Here is a 19,967-nt window from a genome sequence, read left to right as displayed (position 1 = left end):
AGTAACGTTTTAATCATTGAAATACTTATTTTATTACCTTGCCGTCATCGTCAACACATGTCGAACGTTGTTTTTCGTTGCTAAAAAGAATTCTAGGGGAGTAGCAAACTTTTATAAAATCAGCCACATTGGAGACACTCGTGCGAGTGTCGTTTGAATAGTACTGGATTACAATCCCGATAAAGCAGTTATTGCGTGGTGCAGCGATTCTATTGTAGGACGTCGCCCAGGCCCAGACTTCAACAACGCTAAGTGATCATTTTAGCATTGTTGCAAGTTTAATTCTATTTACTTGTGCTATCGTTATTTTTATTTTGTATTTTGGCCTCCAAGCACGCAGATTTGGCCGCCGAGAAGGAGCTCCCGTTAGGCCACGATGGCTGTCGAAAAAAAAACGAGTTTTAAAGCCTGTACTGTGTTGCAAAATTTTGTGCCGTAATTATTATTTTGAGGCAAATATGAAAGATTATAATTAGGCTAAAAGCGAATGGCAGAAATTGTTATATTGCAAAATGTGCAGTAGCTTACATGACTTTAAAAGGGCACCATTGCCCCCCCTGCCCCTCCATCTGCAGAAAATTTGAGGGCAGGGGGGGCATTCGCCCCCCCTGCCCCCCCGCTTCCGGCGCCCCTGCCTACATGTAGCCTAAGTTAGCCTACTTTATATTTCTTTAAAACGGTAGTTATAAAAAACCAGACCAAAAATAGGCTCAGTGCTCCATTCACTAGAAAACTTTGGTTTTAACTTTCATAAAATACATAAAATATAGCCAAAGAGGCAAAGACTAGGTTCGTCAACTACAACTCAAGACAAGCGGCTAACAAGTCAGCCTTCAAATGCAAACTTTGCACGATGTATGAAGGCCTGTTGCCAATTAAATGCCGCCACAATTCAAACTTTGAAATTTTTGGAGCCATGATCGATCAAATTATTTGTTTCAATATCGCCATATAGCCTACAACGAGTCAATAAAACACTCATAATGCTACATTGTGAATCGTAGATTAGGCTACTAGGTTGCATCATAGCACAATCAGGAGAGCAAAATACCATAAGCGGCCATAACTTATATTCAACCACCACCCCATGCAAATTTATTTGCCAACGCACGTAAGGCACGGACACAACTTCAAATGGTATAGTACCAATGAATCAGGTTAAAATGATACGTAAATGGCTTGTTTCAAACTAAAATTTCATTCCAATACAGCAACAATTTCTGGTACGGTACAAAACTCATCTTTTAACTTTCATCTTATTTTCGTTTCATTCCCAATTAGCCTACGTTTCTGCTGTAAACCATGTTGTTAAGATGCAATGGTGGATAAGTCTTTAACAATCAACATGTTTCCAATGTTGAAATCATTTGTACAAATCTGCTGGAAGCGTCAAATCTTTCAACTCTGTTTTAGTAACTTCTGGACTGGCAGTAACTTTCAGACCGCGTATACGCGGTCCAGAAGTTACGGTAACTTTCAGACCGCAGTAACTCCTGGACCGTTACACCGGCATTTGCTTTTGAAGTTTTTGCAAAGTAGAAAACATTTTGTAAATACAAAACGCATTGCAAGCCCTATGTCATTAATGACTATCTAACCTACACGTAATCGTGAATTCTTGAAGCCACAGTCTCAATACTCTTGTTCAAAAATTTATTCTGATGATTTTGGAAACTTCGCACTGCAGTAGTCAGTAGACCAAACAAAGGTAGTCTATTCTGCAATGATGACACATTTATTAAATACTTATAAGCTGCTGTGGTGCAGGACATTTGGTGAAAGAACAGGACTGAATTTATCACTTTCGTACGATTGCGAGCTTGCATGTTTTGCATATAGCTTTGAAGTTGAGTTTTTGAACACAACGAGCTGATACATGGCCTATGATTTTTAATTGAATGTGTAATCTCGTTTTTTTAAGTTTCGAAAGATATTAGATGGACCATAAGTTGTTATCAGGCTACTGCAATAGAGTTGTTCACTAGCCGTGTTATCTAGCCCTAGGCATAGAAAATCGGCTCAAAATTTAGACTAAGTGGACCGAACGGCAAGGAAGATAATCTTCTTATCTATACTTCTAAGTGTATCATTTAGCGTGTTGCAATGTCACAGCCGTGTCTTTTCCAGATGTCAAAAAGATGTTCGTTCTTCTGCTCGTCGTGCACTCGTCTCTATTATTCGGCCAGCCAGCCGACTTGCATCTTAATGTTGCAAGTCTCTTTTTGTGCACACAATGGCTGAGGTATATCTGCAGCTGCACTTTTTTAAAGTTAGACTTCTCGTACACTTCATCAGACATATTTAAGATAGGAAATAAAATTAATTAAAAAACACCGCCTTTGTTTATATTACAAATATTTTCATTTCAGCTCAATTTATTTTTTATTGATAGCATACGTGTAAAAAGTACAAAAAAGAATAAATGAGTAAAAAAAACATTACAATTATAAAAAAAAAAAACACAATATAGCCTATGGGTTAAGTTTATACTGTGCGATTAAAGCTGCCATAACAAGACAAAACAACTGTAATTTTTAAAAACCACTAGCTTGTTTTCTTCATGAAAGTTTCAGTGAATTTAGAGAAATTTTCGAGGCCTTTTGATTTATTGGAAAATGTAAATCAACTCCTTTTATCTCTTATACTGCAACTCCAAGCTTTGTTTCTGTTAGTGTAGCCTACATTTTTTCAGAAGATAGTGCGCGGAGATGAATTTTATGTTTAATGTCTGTAATTAATTATTTTAATGTCTTTTTCAAAATTGTACATAGCCCCTAATTAGTAGCCTCCATCATACAAATAAACGAGACAACTTTTATTTCTTATCTTATAAAACTGTATCATTTGAACACCAAACGGTCGATTATGCAAACGACACAAAAATAAAAATCATTGATTATTTTCATAAAATTACTTGTTGATTTCAATGTTTTAACGTTTAAAAGGGCAAAAATACTAAAACTAAACTTTTAATGAAACGTTTGAAAAGGTAAAAAAAAACGTATCAAAATTTTAAGTTATGTGTGACTTTTGAAGATAGATTAAGTTTTTTTTTTCAAATTTCAAACGACAATAAAAACGTTAAAACTGCCAATTTGTAGCTTAGTCTACATAAACTTGGATGAAACTGAGTTGACGAAATTAAAACAAATATAAATTGCTTTGGTAAAGACTTTGAAAATATGCATTTATCGCAAGTTATCCTGTTAAGATTGTTCAGAGTTTAGTTAAAACTAGATCTTTTGAATCTTGCAAAGAACTTGTGATTGATTTAGAAAAGGATTGCCTTTTCTCTAAGACTTTCTGGTGCTTTCTTCCAGCCAGTGTCATACAAATAAATGCCAAATCATTGCAAACGGCCATACCAAGCACCTGATAAACCTGAATAATAATAAAATGTTTATCTAACTCTGTCACTGTTTTTTTATTTTTATTTTTAACAAACATGTTAACTATGAAAACTAAAGTAGGCCTACTGTTTTGTAACCAGAAAGCAGCGGCACACTGGTGTGCCACGAGACACTGTGCCACATGAAAAACACAACGTTGTCATACTGTATACTTTCTAAAAAAGAAAAGTAAAATATGACTAAATAAACTTAGCTGACTATTAATTTAAAAAGTGCTGTCATTTCTTAGTGAAGAATTTTTTCACCAAAGTCAGCAAAAACTAGCTACATAAAGATCATATTTTGACTAAACCACTTCAGGCTTGAAGTGTAATTTGTAGGTTTTGAATTTTGAAAGGTAAGTCAAAACGGCAAAAGCAAAACTTGATTGAAAAATAAAATTAAATAAAACAAAAGTAGAAAATTGCATTTTCCTACTTACAACATAAAATGGGTCCATTTCAAACAATGCTCCACCAACAGGTAACATGGACATTGTTCCAATAGTGTTTCCAGCTCCAAAAATGAAAATGTAAGTCACAGACACATTTGTAATTTGCGATGCCCACGATATGCCTGCAGATTTAAAGATATTACTTAGCGTTAACTTTCTTTAAAGTTTCTTCCATGGATACCAAACAATAAGGGATAACAAGGACACCAGGGATGTTTAGAAATTTCTGGTTTCTGATCACAAATTATACATATCCGGCAGATCACCTGTGGGATAAAGAGTCGCCACGGCAAGCCCATGAAAGACAGTTGTAATCCACACTACCAGCGCGATGTATCTTCCAAAAATACTGAGAATGATCTAAAACAACAAAAACAATAAGAATTGGTAAGAAACATTTTTATCTAAAACAAATTGATTAATGTTGTTCAGAAAAATGTCCAATCTAATCGGATCCAATGCATTTTAGAAAATGACAAAAAATGCAATAGTTTTTTACTCCATTTTATCTTGTCGAATCATTTCTTAAAATATACATTTAGCGACACCCTTTGCATACAATTTTGTCTCATTTAATTCATTGTCGTTAAAAATTGTTTACCAGAGCAACAGTTGTCGCAATCAAATCAGCAATGATGATAGTTGTTGGTTTGAAGAAATTGGAATAAAATATTCCTGAACCTCTTCCAACAGTGAAACCAACCCAGAAGAGTGTGTTTAACGTTGATGCATCGGCAACCTAAACATATCGTTTAAGTTAATGAGACTTAGTGCTTTTATTCGATTCTTGTAGTGGTTGCAAAACTCAATAAAGAAAAGTTTGCATCGGGACGGGTCGAATATAATATACTTCAGTTTGAGCAACAAGCACGATCAGAGTCTTTAAAGTTTCATCTGTCGATCCAAAGTCTTTCAAATGGATAGACAAGCTTTTGATTTAAAGGTGCTTTTCAAAGAAGCCATCGAAAAAGACATTACTTTGATAATAATAAGTCGACAAGCCTTTGTCGATTTACAACAGCAAAAAAAACATTATGTTGGAGGGGTAGAGTTGGCATAAGATATGAACTGTCAGCAGTGCGTTAACAACACAGTATAACTACAAATAGCGCCAGTTTAACTGCTTATTTCTGTAGGTTGATCTTGATCTATTGGGTCTTCGTCCATCCGATTCAATAAAAGAGTTTAAATAGTTTGAACGTGGACAGTTTAATCTGATATTATACAAAGGAATTATTAGTAGCCATGTATAAATCATTTCGTGTTTTTTAATCGGTTTATTAATAGCATTGATGCAGTTTATTTTTCTAGGCAAATTCTTACCGAAAACGAGAGTTCTGAGCACAAGGCTATGGAGTAGATATATGACTGGTAGACAGCTTCCATACTCGAAGTCATAAAGTAAAAAATTATTATTGGCATAAAAATCCATATCACATCTCGAAGTGGTTCTTCTTCTCTTTCTTCTTTAGTGCCCTCCTCGTGGGCAGTTTTAATGCGATCTTCAATCCGCAATAGGGCGCAAACGAGCATAATTATTCCCATAACGATCGTAAATGCCCCTGACATTATGTAAGTCCAGGCTACAGGGTTCAAGCCTGTGTAAGTTGGCGATTTACTTGTCGTGTCAGTAGCGTTGTACATTGTGGTGGTAACAGAAACGTCATCAGAACTCGAAGGGCAACTATCTTGAGCATCGCTCTGTTGGTCCGCCATTTGTAGAAAGGGGGATGCTGCAAAATCCATTAAAACACAATTTGCTTAACAAGTAAAGATTAGACTTCAGTCGGACTGAAGGGAAAAAATTAACAAAAAGTTTAATTGGACTGATGAGGAAAAACTGACATAGAGCAGTCTCTCTTGTCATATTTTTTATTTTTTAAATTGTCTGTAATAATTCTATGCAGTCTTCGATATTTTACGTTACTTCAATTTAAATTGTATTAGACTCATCATAATTAATTTTAATTGCATTTATTTATCAAACTACTGTATGTTTCAAGCCATTGTTTACACAGCTCGTGGAAGGATGTTAGTGCTTATGTTTTTGGTTTTACGGTAGTGTGTGATACATTAATTTACAGATAAAAATATGTTGATCTAGCAGCAAAGTTAACAATCCAATAAACAAATGAATAAGTTACCTATCACAGGTGCAATGAAAGCTCCCACACCAAACATAAAGTGAAATGATTGAATGTACGGACGAGATTTCTTTGCTCCCCACAATTGTAAATAAATAGATTGCAGACCTAAAGTGTAACACAATTATTTGGATGCTAGCAAGTTGTTGCTTTTCATGCTCAGATATTGCGTTGTTTCATAAAGTATATTTACGGCACTAAGTTAGCTGGACTATGTGATCACAGCAAGAACGTATCCTCTATGCTTCTATACAGGTGGTATGGAGAGTAATTGCTCCCTAAATTTTATCTTCTCAGCTTCTCTTTCATTATTAGGCTACGGTAATATAAAGTAGTTTTTATTTTTGCTGATCCCCAATAAAGGTGAAACAGGCTGTAGAAGTTATTGTTGTCTGTTGTATAAGTTGTCTGACTAAAATTTATTTAGATCCGGCCTGCACTATTTAAACTTATACAAGAGCCCAACAAGAAAAACTATATTTCGCAAGCTACTTACAAACGTTGTTCTATCATTTCGAAAAAGTGAATTTCAGATAACAGATATTATTCAATAGGAAAAAAATGAAACCAATTGTACAGCATTTCTAAACTGTTATTGCATAATTGAGTTGTAAAATATATTTGATTAATTTCGAGGGCTGCATAAAAAGTTGTGTGGGCCTTATGTGACTCACAGGCCATATTTTGTCGAGGCCTGATGCAGATTATATGTCACTAATTCAACATACGAAGCATACGGAGTCAGCACCTTTTTTCAGCAATAAAGATTATTAGTTTACTATCATTACAATGCAGTTTTCACATTGAGAAACTGAGTTTACTTTCTATCAATTTGGACTCACTCCTGTTCAAATATGTCAGCTTTGGTTAGTAGGCCTATTACAAATCAAGTGACCGTGATAAACAAACTCACCAGCGTCAAAATATCCAAATAGAAGGCCAATAATAGTTGTTATAACAACCAAGCCAGGTAGATTTGTGATCCAGGGCGTGATTAGCATCAACACTCCAGCCAATACAATACCAACAGCTGAAAACAGGAAGTAAGTTTAATTTAATTACATTTGTTGATTGCTTGAGCGAATCTTTATCCTCGAACTTACAAAGCTTCTTGGAGAGCTTAATCCTGGCAGTTTTACATTCTTGTACACAGTGATGGGCATTATCGGCGATAATTCATCGGCGATAAATTTTTATCGCTTATCGTTATCGCTCAATTATTTTTTCGGTTATCGTTTATCGTTATCGCCAAAGGCAATATTTGATTATCGCCGATAAATTTTATTTTGGATCAACACACAAGTGGAAAGATCATGAAAAGTAATATTTTTATTAGCCACCTAGTTAATGAAACTAAAATTAAAACCAGTTCTTCTTCAGTGCCTGAAGTGTGTGTGCACAGGTCGTTATCAGGAGAGGGGGCACGCCCCCTGCAGCGACGGCCTTGACAACACAATAATTTTTAGAGTTGCAAATTGCAATGCAATGAAATGCATGCAACAAGTTTCTTGTTGGTTTGCTGCAATGGGCAATCGCGAGTGAATTTTAAAATTAAAATGTAAGCGCACAGGCGGTACAATTTCCTTTGAAGCGAAGCGAAAGAAATTGGCAAGTGGTTTGTGAAAGTGTCGCAATACAAGGCCGCTTTTACATCGGAAACATGGTCTTTCACGCCACCTCACGATCAACTATTTTATTCTTGTGTTTTCTTTTTTCGTTGGAAGTGTTAGTTTTTAGTAATTGTGGTAAAAAAATAAAATCTCTCACGTCAAAACATGAAACTTACTGTTTTAAGCGCATTAAATCTTTAGATGATTAGATTAACTAAAATTGCAAGAACTTGCCTTGAGACGTGCGGTTACGTCACAAACTCAAATTAAAAGACAAAATTCACACACAATTTGTTTTGTTTGTTTATCTTTATCCTGCATTGCGGGAAAGCGGACTTGAGCGCTATGCATCGGTGTACACCTTCCGACATACACCTGACCCACGCTGCAGCCGACGGCAATGTCTGTTTTTCGGTTGTCTACTTTACTTATGACTTAAATTTGGTACTACCCATTACTCGAAATCGATCACTAGGTAGAGGCAATTATCGTTAAGTTTCTTGCCCAGAGAAACAACAGCAAGTGCGGGTGGCTGGAGTCGAACATGCAGGCTCTCGACTGCGAGCCCAACGCGCTAACCACTCGGCCACGGCTGCCGACACAAGATCGGTTATAGACTGTAAGATCGATTTTTTTCTAGCTTGGCGATATAACTTTAATCCAAAAATAATAACCGAATGCATAAGTGCCATTTAACTTAAAAAGTTAACCCATTTGTGCCGAAAGTGAAAGTACTTAAAAAAATTTTCGGAAAATTTAAATATTGCATAATTATGACTTAAAAAACATATCACAATTATTTTTTTCCTAATTGTGTTTGTATTTTTTGAGAAAAAAGCCGTCCTATATATAAGACGCTAGGCAAATCCGTTATCAAATTTCACAAGTTTCTTGTGCGTAATGCTTAAAGGGGCAGACAACCCCATTTTCAAATGCAAGTTGAGAGTTGAAATACATAAAGGGGATATTCAAAAACACGTTGCACTTGTTTTTATGAAAAAATACTCATTTGTTCTCACGCAATCTTAAAACAAAGTTTTGGTTTTGTAATTCGAACACACACCGCGCGAACTGTTGTCGAAATAAATTTTTTTCTCGCGTGACGTCATGCAAGTACTGCTGGAGTCTGGACAAATATTTTGCTTGTTTTAGGTGTGGTTGTGGCATGCGTTTGCAGCAGTGGATAAGATTATTCCAAGTTACAATTGAAGTTCAGATTTAGTTTATTGTAGCCTTGGTGCTAGCTTACATCATTTTACAGACTACACTAAACTTTTTATTGGACGTTTAACCTAAACATTTTGGGCTAGACCTTGCAGTGTTTGCATAGTTTTGATGGTATTTAACAGCAGGAGATTTAGACAGTCAAGGGTTGCAGAGATTTGCATTTATTTTTTACTTCATGATTAGTCAGTGCTGTTTCCTGTGCTGTGTGCACGATAGGCCTACCTACCAGTCTCAGTATTTACTCATGTATTTCAATTTGTGATTGTGTATTGGCTAGACAAGTAGGCCTATATCTCAATATGCATTCTTCCCCAGTGCTGTGTGAGTAAACTAAGCTGAACTTGTTACAATTTGGTACTCATCATGCCAAATCGGTGTGTTGTACCGTTTATAACTGTTCATCTGGCAGTTCTTCTAGGCTACTGATAAAATTTCTTTGTTCCATTTTCCAAAAAATCGTACCATAAAAAAGAAATGGAACAAGTCTGTAAACACCACAAGAGTGTGGCCAGGATCAACAGAGTCCAGCACAATATGGCGACTCCATTTCAAGGAAACAGATTTTTAAAATCTTTTTCAATTTGACATGGATCATGCCACACGTCTCAATTTAAACCTTAATGCATGCCCTTCAATTTTTCTCAACAAAAACATTTTAACAACTTTGCAACCGTTGGATTCAAAGTCCAGTGGAGAGACAACTCCACAACAAAATTCCACTTTATCCATGCGACCGGCTGCTAGGAAGCGGCAAGTTCTTGAGGTAATTTTAAGCTAACAATTATATTACTACATGTTTGTTATAAAGTACCGTACATAAGTAGCGAAGTAGCATCTTTGAGAAATTGTTTTCCATAAGTTTACAATATGTATGCTGCCTGCTGGTATAGTGATTCCCAGCTACATGCGCTTTTAGAACATCCCATGTATAATTCACCAAGTGCATTAACAAAAAATGTTCCTTCATATATACATTGTTGTTTTCTTTTTCAGTTACTGGCTAGGGATGCACCCAAATTCGTACCCTGAACAATTCGTACCCTGAAAAGATCGAGAGAAATTTTTTTAAAAAAGCCGAAGTCATGCCAAACAGAAATGGTTACTTGTGATGCTGTAACACAATATGACGTGTTAGATTTCCGTGCTTGTTCATCAAAAGGATGCCAAGCTGTATTGAAGCCAATGAGTGCGGCGAAAGGTAAGAAACTTTGACTATAATATAACAAATTATGAAATAACAGTAGTGTACATTTTAATAGCTTTGGAAAGAGAAGTGATGCCAAAGAATACTGTAAAAGTTGCTTTGCTTGATTTGGAATATGTTTATTGCAGCAACTCAGGCTAATGCCCTGGTATTAACACAATCTGTAGGTGTGACCTGCAACTTGCAAGAAAGAAAATGAATTCCACCAGATTACCTTACTACCACTCCCAAAAAAGCAAGAATGGCTTTGCAAGACATATCTTTTGAAGATAATGAAATGCACTATCCAAATTTCTCAATAAATACAATTTCGGAGGTGTCTACCAATGAACGTAGTGAAAAGCCGGGGTAAGTTTGTAAAATTCCAAAACAAAACTACGTTCCTAAACTTTTCATCAAATTTTCCTATAATTTAACTGAAGATCCACTGGGATGCACGGTGTGACAAAACATTTTAAATAAAGTAAACAATATCACACCAACTCAGAAGAATCGGTTTATTTAAATACAGAGCTTTTGCCACACAAGTGTGGCTTCATCAGTATAAACTTATTCAAATAGAAGTTTGTAAACAATGATATATCTGTTATAGATATTTTATGAATGCTTCCTGATGTATGGAAACACACACATACTGTAAACGGAAGTGCTCAATCTTTTCTTTAAAATAGTGTCATTGATAAGAATTTTTAATATGTCATTGAGCAGAACACTGTACTTCAACAATTGGAAGGTGATGGTATTGACCTCATGTTAGCAGGAGATGGAAGGGTAGATTCTCCTGGACATAGTGGGAAGCACGGCACATACACGATCATGGACACAAGATTGAATAAAATAGTGGATTTGCAACTTCTTCAGGTATGGACTTCAGCCAGTACATTTTATACTTTAGCTAGCAAATCCAGCTTCTTTTACATGACTCATTGAAAAACCAGTGTGTCTTATAACAAATTTACGTTTATTTTACGTATGTTTGTACGTTATAGTTTCTCTGCTCGGCGCGCTTTCCATTGATTGTTTTCTCTGCAAGTCCATTTTCATAAGAGCTTTTCTTGCTGTGTTCAGTAAAAGGGACTTTTGTTACTTTAAGTTCTGATCGTGTGAGACTGATTTAATTGGTTCGTTTTATATTGTTGGCTTGTGTTTTGGAGATGTACTTCGTCTCTTACTTCATTTAAACCTAATAAATGGTCGTTTCAGTGTGAACATACCCAGATAACAAATCAGTCGCTTTTTACATTGATTCAACGTCTGCAGATGTTGAATCAATGTAAAAAAGCGACTGATTGCTATTATGTGTACTTTTCTCAAAACTGCTCGTAAACAGGCCAACTTCGCCTAGAAAGCAACAACGTAATGATGATTTATTGATGCTAAGCTATTTCACGGAAAACAATTTCACTGAAACAATACAAGTTGTATTTGGCTGTACAGTGTACAATGTACATGCTTCCCATTGCCAAGTCAAGAAAAATTTGCGGCCATGGCCGTCTCCCATCGAATCGGCACATACAACACTCGCGGCCATTTAAAGAGTTGTTTTGAATTTGAAGGAGTTACCGTTACAAGAGTAAATGTAACCAAAAGTTGTTTTTACAGACGTTATAGGCACATTGCCTATAGACAGTTTGTTCGCTGGATCTGGGGTTACCTTGGACGTTCAATCCGTGTGCCTCTGCCGTCATGCGTCGTTTCGGCAATTAGGTCGAAATTTTCAAATCAAGATAGCGGCGAATATGTTGGATTTATATATCCTGATTTGAAATAAAAAGTCAGAATTCAAAGTCTGCTTTGAAAAAAGCTTTTCCGTGTGCACAGAGAGAGTGAATTTTGTACATGTACACTGTACAGACAGTACGGTAATTTATACTAGAGGTCTTAAGAATCTTCTTGACCTAGTTCTTTACAAACTAATATGGTACTTGTCGAAAGGTAGTTACTTTCAGTGTTCATTTTATCAACTACTAAGCCGCTTACAATCGACATAAATACATGTAGTTCATTGTATTTGTTGGAAACGACACTACGAACACTTGCTTACAATGCATCTTGCGCGAACATAAGATCGGCTAGTACTCTCATGACGTCACACGTGATTATCGCACGGTTCAGTGAGCACGCGTCGCTCTGAAACTAAGGGCTAACTAAAACGGCCCTACAAAGGAAACGCAATGAAATTAAGGGAAAATTTCAACGACAACTACTTATTATACATATCTAGAGCACTTACAAACAAAAAAATCGAAAAGTATGGTTTGGGGTTTACTGCCCCTTTAAGCGTTATTACATTTTACTTATCGCTCAAAGTGATAAATGGGAAATGTCTTGTTCATGTCTTGTCATGTCATTATTGTCATCGAGCATTTTATTGAAATAAAAGTTCAAAAAATATGAAGATGAAAATTAGCAAAGTAACACAACATCACTGAAACAAGTCATTGCGGAATATGATATTGCTTGAAGCATTTAACATGCAGACTGACATCACATTTTTTTGCATCTTGTAATAGTTTTTGCATGACAATAGGCGGATCGAGTTGCGTGGTAAAATTATGCTAAATACAGTATAACCTTTCTTATTTACTGTAGCCTACCTTTGCGACATAGCCTACCTCAATCAAATATTTTTATTCCCACTAATACAGTGCCTACATTGTAATTCTTATCTCAACAACTCAGCGTTCTGCCATTGCTTTAATGATGGTGTTCACAAAGAAAACAAAGAAAAATTATCTGAAATTATCAGTAAATTACGATAATTATGTTATTGTTCTTAAACAAACACGACTAATTTGACAAGCTTGATGGATTTCACAGTATGCACATTTTTACTACCAATAACGCTTATGATTACTGATAAATTTTCAAGCATTTTGCGTTTTTGGGAATTTTTTCAATTATTGCTGACTTTGCTGTAAACAGCCCTTTAAGCAGAAAACAAAATACAAAGTTTGGAATTTTTTATGGTATTTTCATTTGATTTAATTATTTTGCCTACTGCACGTAAGCGGCAGTGTAACTCAATTGATAAAAGCATCCAACTGGTATCTGAAGGTATAATTATAAGCACGGCGGTTACCTCAGTGGTTTGATTCTGGATCAAGAGGTTGAAGATTCGATACCTACTGCCGCTATTACGATTCTATTTATGCATAACTTACAAAAAGTTTTGTCCCTTTACAGTATATTATGTTCGATTTTTCAGCATGTTGATGAAAACAGTTCGTGCTGCATGGGATGGGGCAGCGCTAATCAAGAAAAAAAAAAATTATCGTTATCGGACATTATCGGCGATAATTTATCGTTTATCGTTATCGCTTAACTTTTTTTTGATTTATCGTTTATCGTTATCGCTTTAGGCATTTTTCGTTTATCGATTATCGTTATCGCTTAACTGAAAAATGAGTTATCGCGCCCAACACTGCTTGTACAGGAATTGAACAACTAGCGCAGGTCGGGTCACCGAGATTGTCAGAGTGAAATTTCCCTTTGTTGAGATATTGGTGTTTGTGAAATATTTCACCAGGTACCGCTGAATGGAGTGCACTCTTTGAAACGCTTTGCTCAAGAGTATACCCCGAGAATTGAACCAATGCTGCTTGATTTTTTTGTTATTTAGAGTTTAAGCGTAGAACCAACCGAGCTTTCGGGGCAAATAAACTGACAAGATATTTAACTAAATAATTACAGTAAGCTACAGACTATGATGCCATTATTTTATGGTGACTTCAGCGCAAGGGTCGTTGAGAGGATAATTCGGAAGCTGTGTCAATGAGGGGCCCAAACCTCAAGCAACACGTCTTTTCCAAAACAGAAGCCTTCACTACACATCAAGAACGAGGAAATTAGGCAACTAAATAATTTATCAAGGAAAGATGTAATTTTTACATGCAAAAGCAAAGTATCACATTAGGACTGGAAAGAATACACAGTATTTTTTTTCCAGTTTCCATCCGCTTGCAAAGATTCTATGTTCCTAAATTCATACCGGGTCTGAGGCCAAAATTACTCTTTGGACCTTTTGGCAACACTACTAAAACTTCATCAACATGACGAAGTTAGAATTTAAAAAAAGTTGATGTAGTTGAGAAAATTATGTTTAAACAAGTGCAAACAACTTAAAGGTGTAGTTAGTTTTTTATTTTCTCACAGTGCATGATATCTCACCTACAGAGATGAGCGTGATCTTGATCTTGAAGATCACAAGTGATCTTGAAGATCAAGATCGTGATCTTGATCTTCAAAATCACTTTTTTTTTGGTGATCTTGATCTTGATCTAAGATCACTTTTTTTTGTGTGATCTTGATCTTGAAGAACAATAAGATCAAGATCACTTTAAAATTGAATTTTACTTCCTACATAGAGGCATTTTTTTAGAACTCGTACTGTACAAAGTAGTTAGTGGCAACTACTAACATTAAGCCACTGTTAATATGATATGTGCCCAACAAAAGACGACTTAAAGTCTCCATCAAATCTGGTCAGTGTTGCCATTTCAAAATTGAAAAAGTTTTCTGTGTTGGTCATAATGAAGAAGTCAACTTCCGTGTACTTTATGTTGACGTATAATAAAAAATGATTTAATGTGAATTTTAAAGAAATGTTTGCTTTTATTGACGCAATTTTAGATGTTTCAAAAGTCTAGAATGGCGGTGTTAAAAAATCTGGATTCTAGCCGACTTTGGTCATGTAAAGTGGTTTATTGCAGCAAATCAACCAGACCAAGACTTGTTTAGGGTCTGAGTATGGAGCGGTTTGTCGGACCGCAAACCTCTGAACTTTTTTGATAGCAGACAACAGTATCAAATTTGCCAGGTGGGTAAATGGTGCAATAAACATTTACATAATGCAGTGAAAGTTAAAACTACTTAGTAACACGAATAAAAACTCCCACATGAACCAGACAAAAATTTGGTAAAAAATGATGCGGTTTAAACTTTATTTTTATTTATTAAGTATAAAACTAATTGCAAATTTTGCGACTTTTCAGAACTACTGTAATTAACCTCTGCCTTGGGGGTGACGTTGCGATTCTAAGCAAACTACGTCAACAATTGATAGGCCTATAATAGCAACAGTCACTAACTTATTACAATTCTTAGGCCAGCGATCGAGTAGTTAAAAGTAAAAGTTAGCAATACCAACTATATACCTTTACCCAGATTGCTTATAGTTATTATTTTTTGCAACATCATTGATCAAAAACTTCATTTTTTTTTCAAGTACACAAAAAGTGATCTTGAAAGTGATCTTGATCTTCAAGATCACGATCTTGATCTTGATCTTCAAGATCACATAGTTTGGTGATCTTGATCTTCAAGATCACCTATTCTTGGTGATCTTGATCTTGATCTTCAAGATCACCAATACTGGTGATCTTGCCCATCTCTGCTCACCTATTATTCTTAATGGTTGATGTGACTTGATACGATTATTCACAATTGCAAATATGATCGCTCCAACGAAAAATCCTGCAGATCTTCCAGTGAACATGGATGAGATTTGTCCCACAGTTGCATGAACATTGTCAGCAAGATAAAGCAGAGTTGGTCCAGACAACGACATAAAGATTCCCTTTGGAAACATAAGCAATTAAGTATGGTAAAAAATTGTGTAGCCTACTTTGGTATTTAAATAGTTCTTTAATTATTCAAAAAAGATTTTCGCATTATAAGCCTGATGTTTATATATACAGTATATATAAATCAAAATATAGTTATTACTATCAGGAATTCTTAACAGCCTGTTTCACCTCAAACGGATCATCAGAAGGGTCTTATTCAAATAGAATATTTTGAATTCTATTTGAATAAGACCCTTCTGATGATTCTCCTTTAGGTGAAACAGGCTGTTAAGAATTCAGATAGTAATAACTATATTTTGATTTAATTCGCTCTGCTTTGCTTTTTTGCTTAGCATTGAGCACTTTTTGTAGTATTAATATAGTTTTCATTGTTTTACAGTAATGTTTTTTTTTTTATTAGTGCCATATTTAACCAGCTTTTTGCATCTGCAGGACTGCAGTATTGTAGCGAAACTTTCTTTCACATTTTCAGAAGTGATAACTATAAACATTAGGGGATATAATCTACCCCTCACATGCTATTATTCAGATGAGTTGGATTTTTTTTCATTCAGTTGAGTTGAATATTGCAATTTAGGTAGTCGGTCATTGAAAAATTGCTGAGTCAACGGCCAGTTGATTATTTATTTTTCGATTACACATGACCGCATTTCAATTTGGCCATCGTCTTTCTTTGCCTTATATAGACTTGTGAGTTAACCAACATGTGAAGGCCAAAGCCCAAAGGTCTATTCTTTTGCCACTTCAAGTGGATGTTTTATTTTGGGTTACAGTAAAAGGCTTCTACAGAGCTGCCAGTCATCGTTGAAAGTAAGATTAACCATGACAGAAGATGAACGTAAGCTTGGCTGAAACTTTTGTAGGTAATGTTGATTAATTACCACGGGCATTGACTGCGTCAATAAATCTTCATAAATTTAAAAGTTTTATTTTTCGATTTAGTTTGTTTTCTTCGCCGCCACCTCAAATGGGCTTCCTTATACTTGACTATTGAGACTATTTTGTTAAATGTATATAAAATACTAATTCAAACTAGTATAGTATCAAATTTGTTTAAACCTTTTCAAAACTCAGATAAACCACTTTTGAACAGGCAAGTGAAAGTGGTTTTCATACTTAATTCCAAGCATTGGGAAAAGATAAGATAAGGTTTTCAATATAGTAGCCTAAGCCTGCAACACAAACGCGAGTACGTGGACAGTTCCCTTCTTATGGCCTCCTTTCCTCCAGCTCACTTGATTTACTGTACTTCATCCTGGGAAAAGGTTAGCAGTATTTATGAACAATCTGCTTAAGCCGAGAATCAAACTAGGACCGCATGATCAGAAATCTAGTGCTTTATCTTTTGCGCCATCCCAATGTTAAACCGATAAACAAACAGACTCATGAATAATATAATTCGGTTACCGGTAGCCTATAACTACCTAACATTTACAGTACGAATGTTTTTCTACCATATTGTGCGACTTAAATTTCACAGTTTTTATAGTTTTTTTTTAGTGTGCACGGTTTTTTTGTTTATTATCCTACAAGCGAAAATGTGCAGACTTTAGCATTACACCTATAGAAATATACAGTATTTCATTTAAGCATCTTGTTCTACAGAAAACTTAAAGAGTAACTGGAGAAGCGTATAGTATAACACTACACATTGTACTGCATTTATAATTTTTAAGAATGTCTACCAAGGTAACAACAAGCAGTAACCAACATCATAAAGGTGGCCAAATCTAATCATTTAAAAATATCTTACATGTCCAATTCTCGTCAAAGAAATTACAACAACCAAGGTAATGACCCAAACTTTTCCCTCTTCCGCATCTTGCTTCTCCACGTCTTCCTTAGTTTCTTTCATTTTTCACCTAAAGATTTTGTGTCGGGAAACAATCCCAAATAAAAAATGCTTCTTGTTGCTCACTGAAGTGGTAGAAAGTAGATAAATGCGCAATTGCATTATTGCTTATCCAGCAATGAGTAACCATCGTTAATGATTAAACTTAGTGTGCAAGTCGAACAAATAATCATTCTTTACATAACTTACAATGCTTTCAATAAATATCTTCCACACAGATTTATCGCTAGAAATTATTTGAGACTTACGTGAGTTAAGATATTCCTCTCAGAATATTGCCCTGATCCCTGCAAAACCACAAATGCCACAGCATCTATATGACATTTCAAGTATTTATCTTAAAAGCATAAAATAATTTCTTGCGTTTTTCTGGCGACTGCAAACTGAGCTAGGTCTACCACAAGATGTTGCAATGATAACCTGCTTTTATTCCTGACGCTTCGTCAGACAGAAGCAGCACGACTGACTTTACAAAGAGGTCCGAAACCAGTAAAATCTATCTGTTTGACAGCAAAGGAACACACCACAGCAACATATTGACGAAATGAAGAATTTTTTTATTACTGAATTTCAAAACGTATCCTACACCGCTGCTACCCAATGTGATTGACAACGCTGATGATGCGTAAAAAGGAGGCTACTATCCAGCAGTTAGTCATTCTGTAGATATCCTCAATAGCTTAACATTAACTAACGTTGAATCAATGTGAGTAGAGGATAGAAAAAGTTAGTCAGCAAATCAGATGTGGTGGAAAGTTCATTTAACTTGACAAATAGGGAAAAATTGCAATTAGATTATTACTGTTTGAATGAGCTGAAAAAAAAGAAAAAAAGCTGAAGATGTCATTATTAGGCATTAGTAAATCGATTCTTTGGGAAATTACGCTAAGAGATTAGATTGTGCAAATTTCAGCATTCGATGAATTCAAATTTGCAGTAGCCTACTAGGCCTACAATTAAATCATTATTATTGGAAATAAGGCGTGAAAACAGTTGGTTTAATAACAACGTTAAATTAAAAAAAAATGCACTGGAAGATCGCTCCTTCTCAACAGTGCATATCCTTGGCGACAGTTGGTTTAGTTGTTTTCTTTCCACAAAGGTAAGAATTCAATAGACTGACAAAACCAACGGTTGAGAACTATGTGGCAGGGGTGCATCGTCAACCCATCGATTTAGGGGTGCATCGTCACTAGTGGTGCGGTACTGATGAGCCCAGCCTCATGGGCAAAACACGTGTCTAACTGTCTATCGCTGAGTTTCTGCTACACTCGACTGCCGAGAAACAAAATAGGCTGTCGTCATATCAAAGCTATTTTTTCTAAATAAATAGGAAAGGCCTGCCTAAAACTTTTTTAGGGAAGGCCTGTATTTGAAAGGAACTTCCCGAATGGGGCTCATGTTAAACTAGTGGTGAGTCCTGGTAATTGATTCTCGCATTTAAATGAATAACAACAAATCGAAACAGCAATTGTGGTTCACAGAGCTTTATGAAAGTCTACTCTGCACAGAATGATGATGCTGACCCAGAACATGCGCCCTTCATGTCAAAAACTGTTCCGTGAGGCGAAAATTTTTCCCGCGAACTTTTTGTCTCATTTGCATATTTCTGTAAGTGTAGCCATTACTGGTTACGGCGAGGCGCCCAAACTGTTTTTACCAATTAATTTTTTTCGCGCGGTTTTCAAAGTCAGCAGCCAATTTTCGCCATCCAGGTCCAAGTCTAAACATTGAACTTGAAAAATAACGTAGCCTGGAGACACATCTCGTCTAGTCAAGTTTAAAAAAGTTGAGAAAAAAAATTGATTCTGGTCACTCTAAAAGTAAGATTTTCCGAATTGATTAAGAATTAACCCTAACTCTAAAAATTAAACCTAATCCATTAACCCTAACCCTACTTTTTTGAAACGCTTTTGTGCACCGCAAAAATTAATTTAAAGAAACAAATTGACTTTGATGGGAGTCGAACCGTTGTCTTCACGAACATAAGGCACAAGATGAAACCACTGAACCAAACACACCAACGAAAAATTTTTGCATTCACATTGTAGGCTGGTAATACAAACTCTATAATACAAATACAAACTCTATGCGAAGTAACAAAAAGTTCGTGGGAAAAAAAATTTCGCTTCCGGCAGGGGGAACTTCAGTTGTCCTATGGGAAGGAATTCCTTCGCTGCTGTTGAATGTGGAAGGCCTGACGTGAGTCTACGATCGACATCTTAAAACAAATGGTAAGGCAAACCAAAGTTATGCTCTCCTATTCGAGCTTACAGCTGATTGATTTGATTGATAAGTTGACAATAAATTACTTTAGATTTAGATTAATTCTTAAGGTTTTTGTAAATTTTTATCGAGACTTGAATACTAACACGAAAAAATTCCCTAATTTTTCAGCTTTGTGATTAAAAATAGCTGTTTGTCTAGAAATATACAAGAAATCTGGCAACACTTTTGCATAAACACCGCTCTCTGCTCTCAAAACCAAAATGACGTAGT

At 35.6% G+C, this 19,967-nt stretch overlaps 1 protein-coding gene and 1 long non-coding RNA gene across 4 annotated transcripts; one reads left to right on the top strand and one right to left on the bottom strand.

The window, feature by feature from the left end:
* Nucleotides 1–2,425: 2,425 nt before the first annotated feature.
* On the bottom strand, nucleotides 2,426–17,980 carry LOC145787496 (sodium-dependent glucose transporter 1C-like). 2 transcript variants are annotated; one of them, XM_082599249.1, is made up of 10 exons: nucleotides 17,717–17,980; nucleotides 17,370–17,478; nucleotides 15,429–15,606; nucleotides 6,901–7,017; nucleotides 5,988–6,095; nucleotides 5,167–5,576; nucleotides 4,445–4,582; nucleotides 4,110–4,203; nucleotides 3,832–3,965; nucleotides 2,427–3,381 (listed from the first exon to the last, which is right to left on the bottom strand). In XM_082599249.1, exons 2-10 carry the CDS (start codon nucleotides 17,469–17,471, stop codon nucleotides 3,217–3,219), a joined length of 1,446 nt encoding a protein of 481 aa, XP_082455375.1. In that variant the 5' UTR covers nucleotides 17,472–17,478; nucleotides 17,717–17,980; the 3' UTR covers nucleotides 2,427–3,216. The 2 variants fall into 2 exon arrangements, with proteins under 2 accessions (XP_082455376.1, XP_082455375.1); XM_082599250.1 differs by having other exon boundaries at nucleotides 2,426–3,381; nucleotides 17,370–17,980.
* On the top strand, nucleotides 9,348–11,904 carry LOC145787497 (uncharacterized). 2 transcript variants are annotated; one of them, XR_014291404.1, is made up of 5 exons: nucleotides 9,348–9,587; nucleotides 9,818–10,022; nucleotides 10,196–10,376; nucleotides 10,737–10,889; nucleotides 11,631–11,904. It is a non-coding gene; the product is annotated as an uncharacterized LOC145787497 (long non-coding RNA). The 2 variants fall into 2 exon arrangements; XR_014291405.1 differs by having other exon boundaries at nucleotides 10,157–10,376.
* Nucleotides 17,981–19,967: the final 1,987 nt, after the last annotated feature.

Source organism: Aplidium turbinatum, chromosome 18 (genome assembly GCF_918807975.1).
Source record: "Aplidium turbinatum chromosome 18, kaAplTurb1.1, whole genome shotgun sequence".
NCBI classification, from domain to species: Eukaryota; Metazoa; Chordata; class Ascidiacea; order Aplousobranchia; family Polyclinidae; genus Aplidium; species Aplidium turbinatum.
This window is presented reverse-complemented; position numbering and strand designations above follow the sequence as displayed.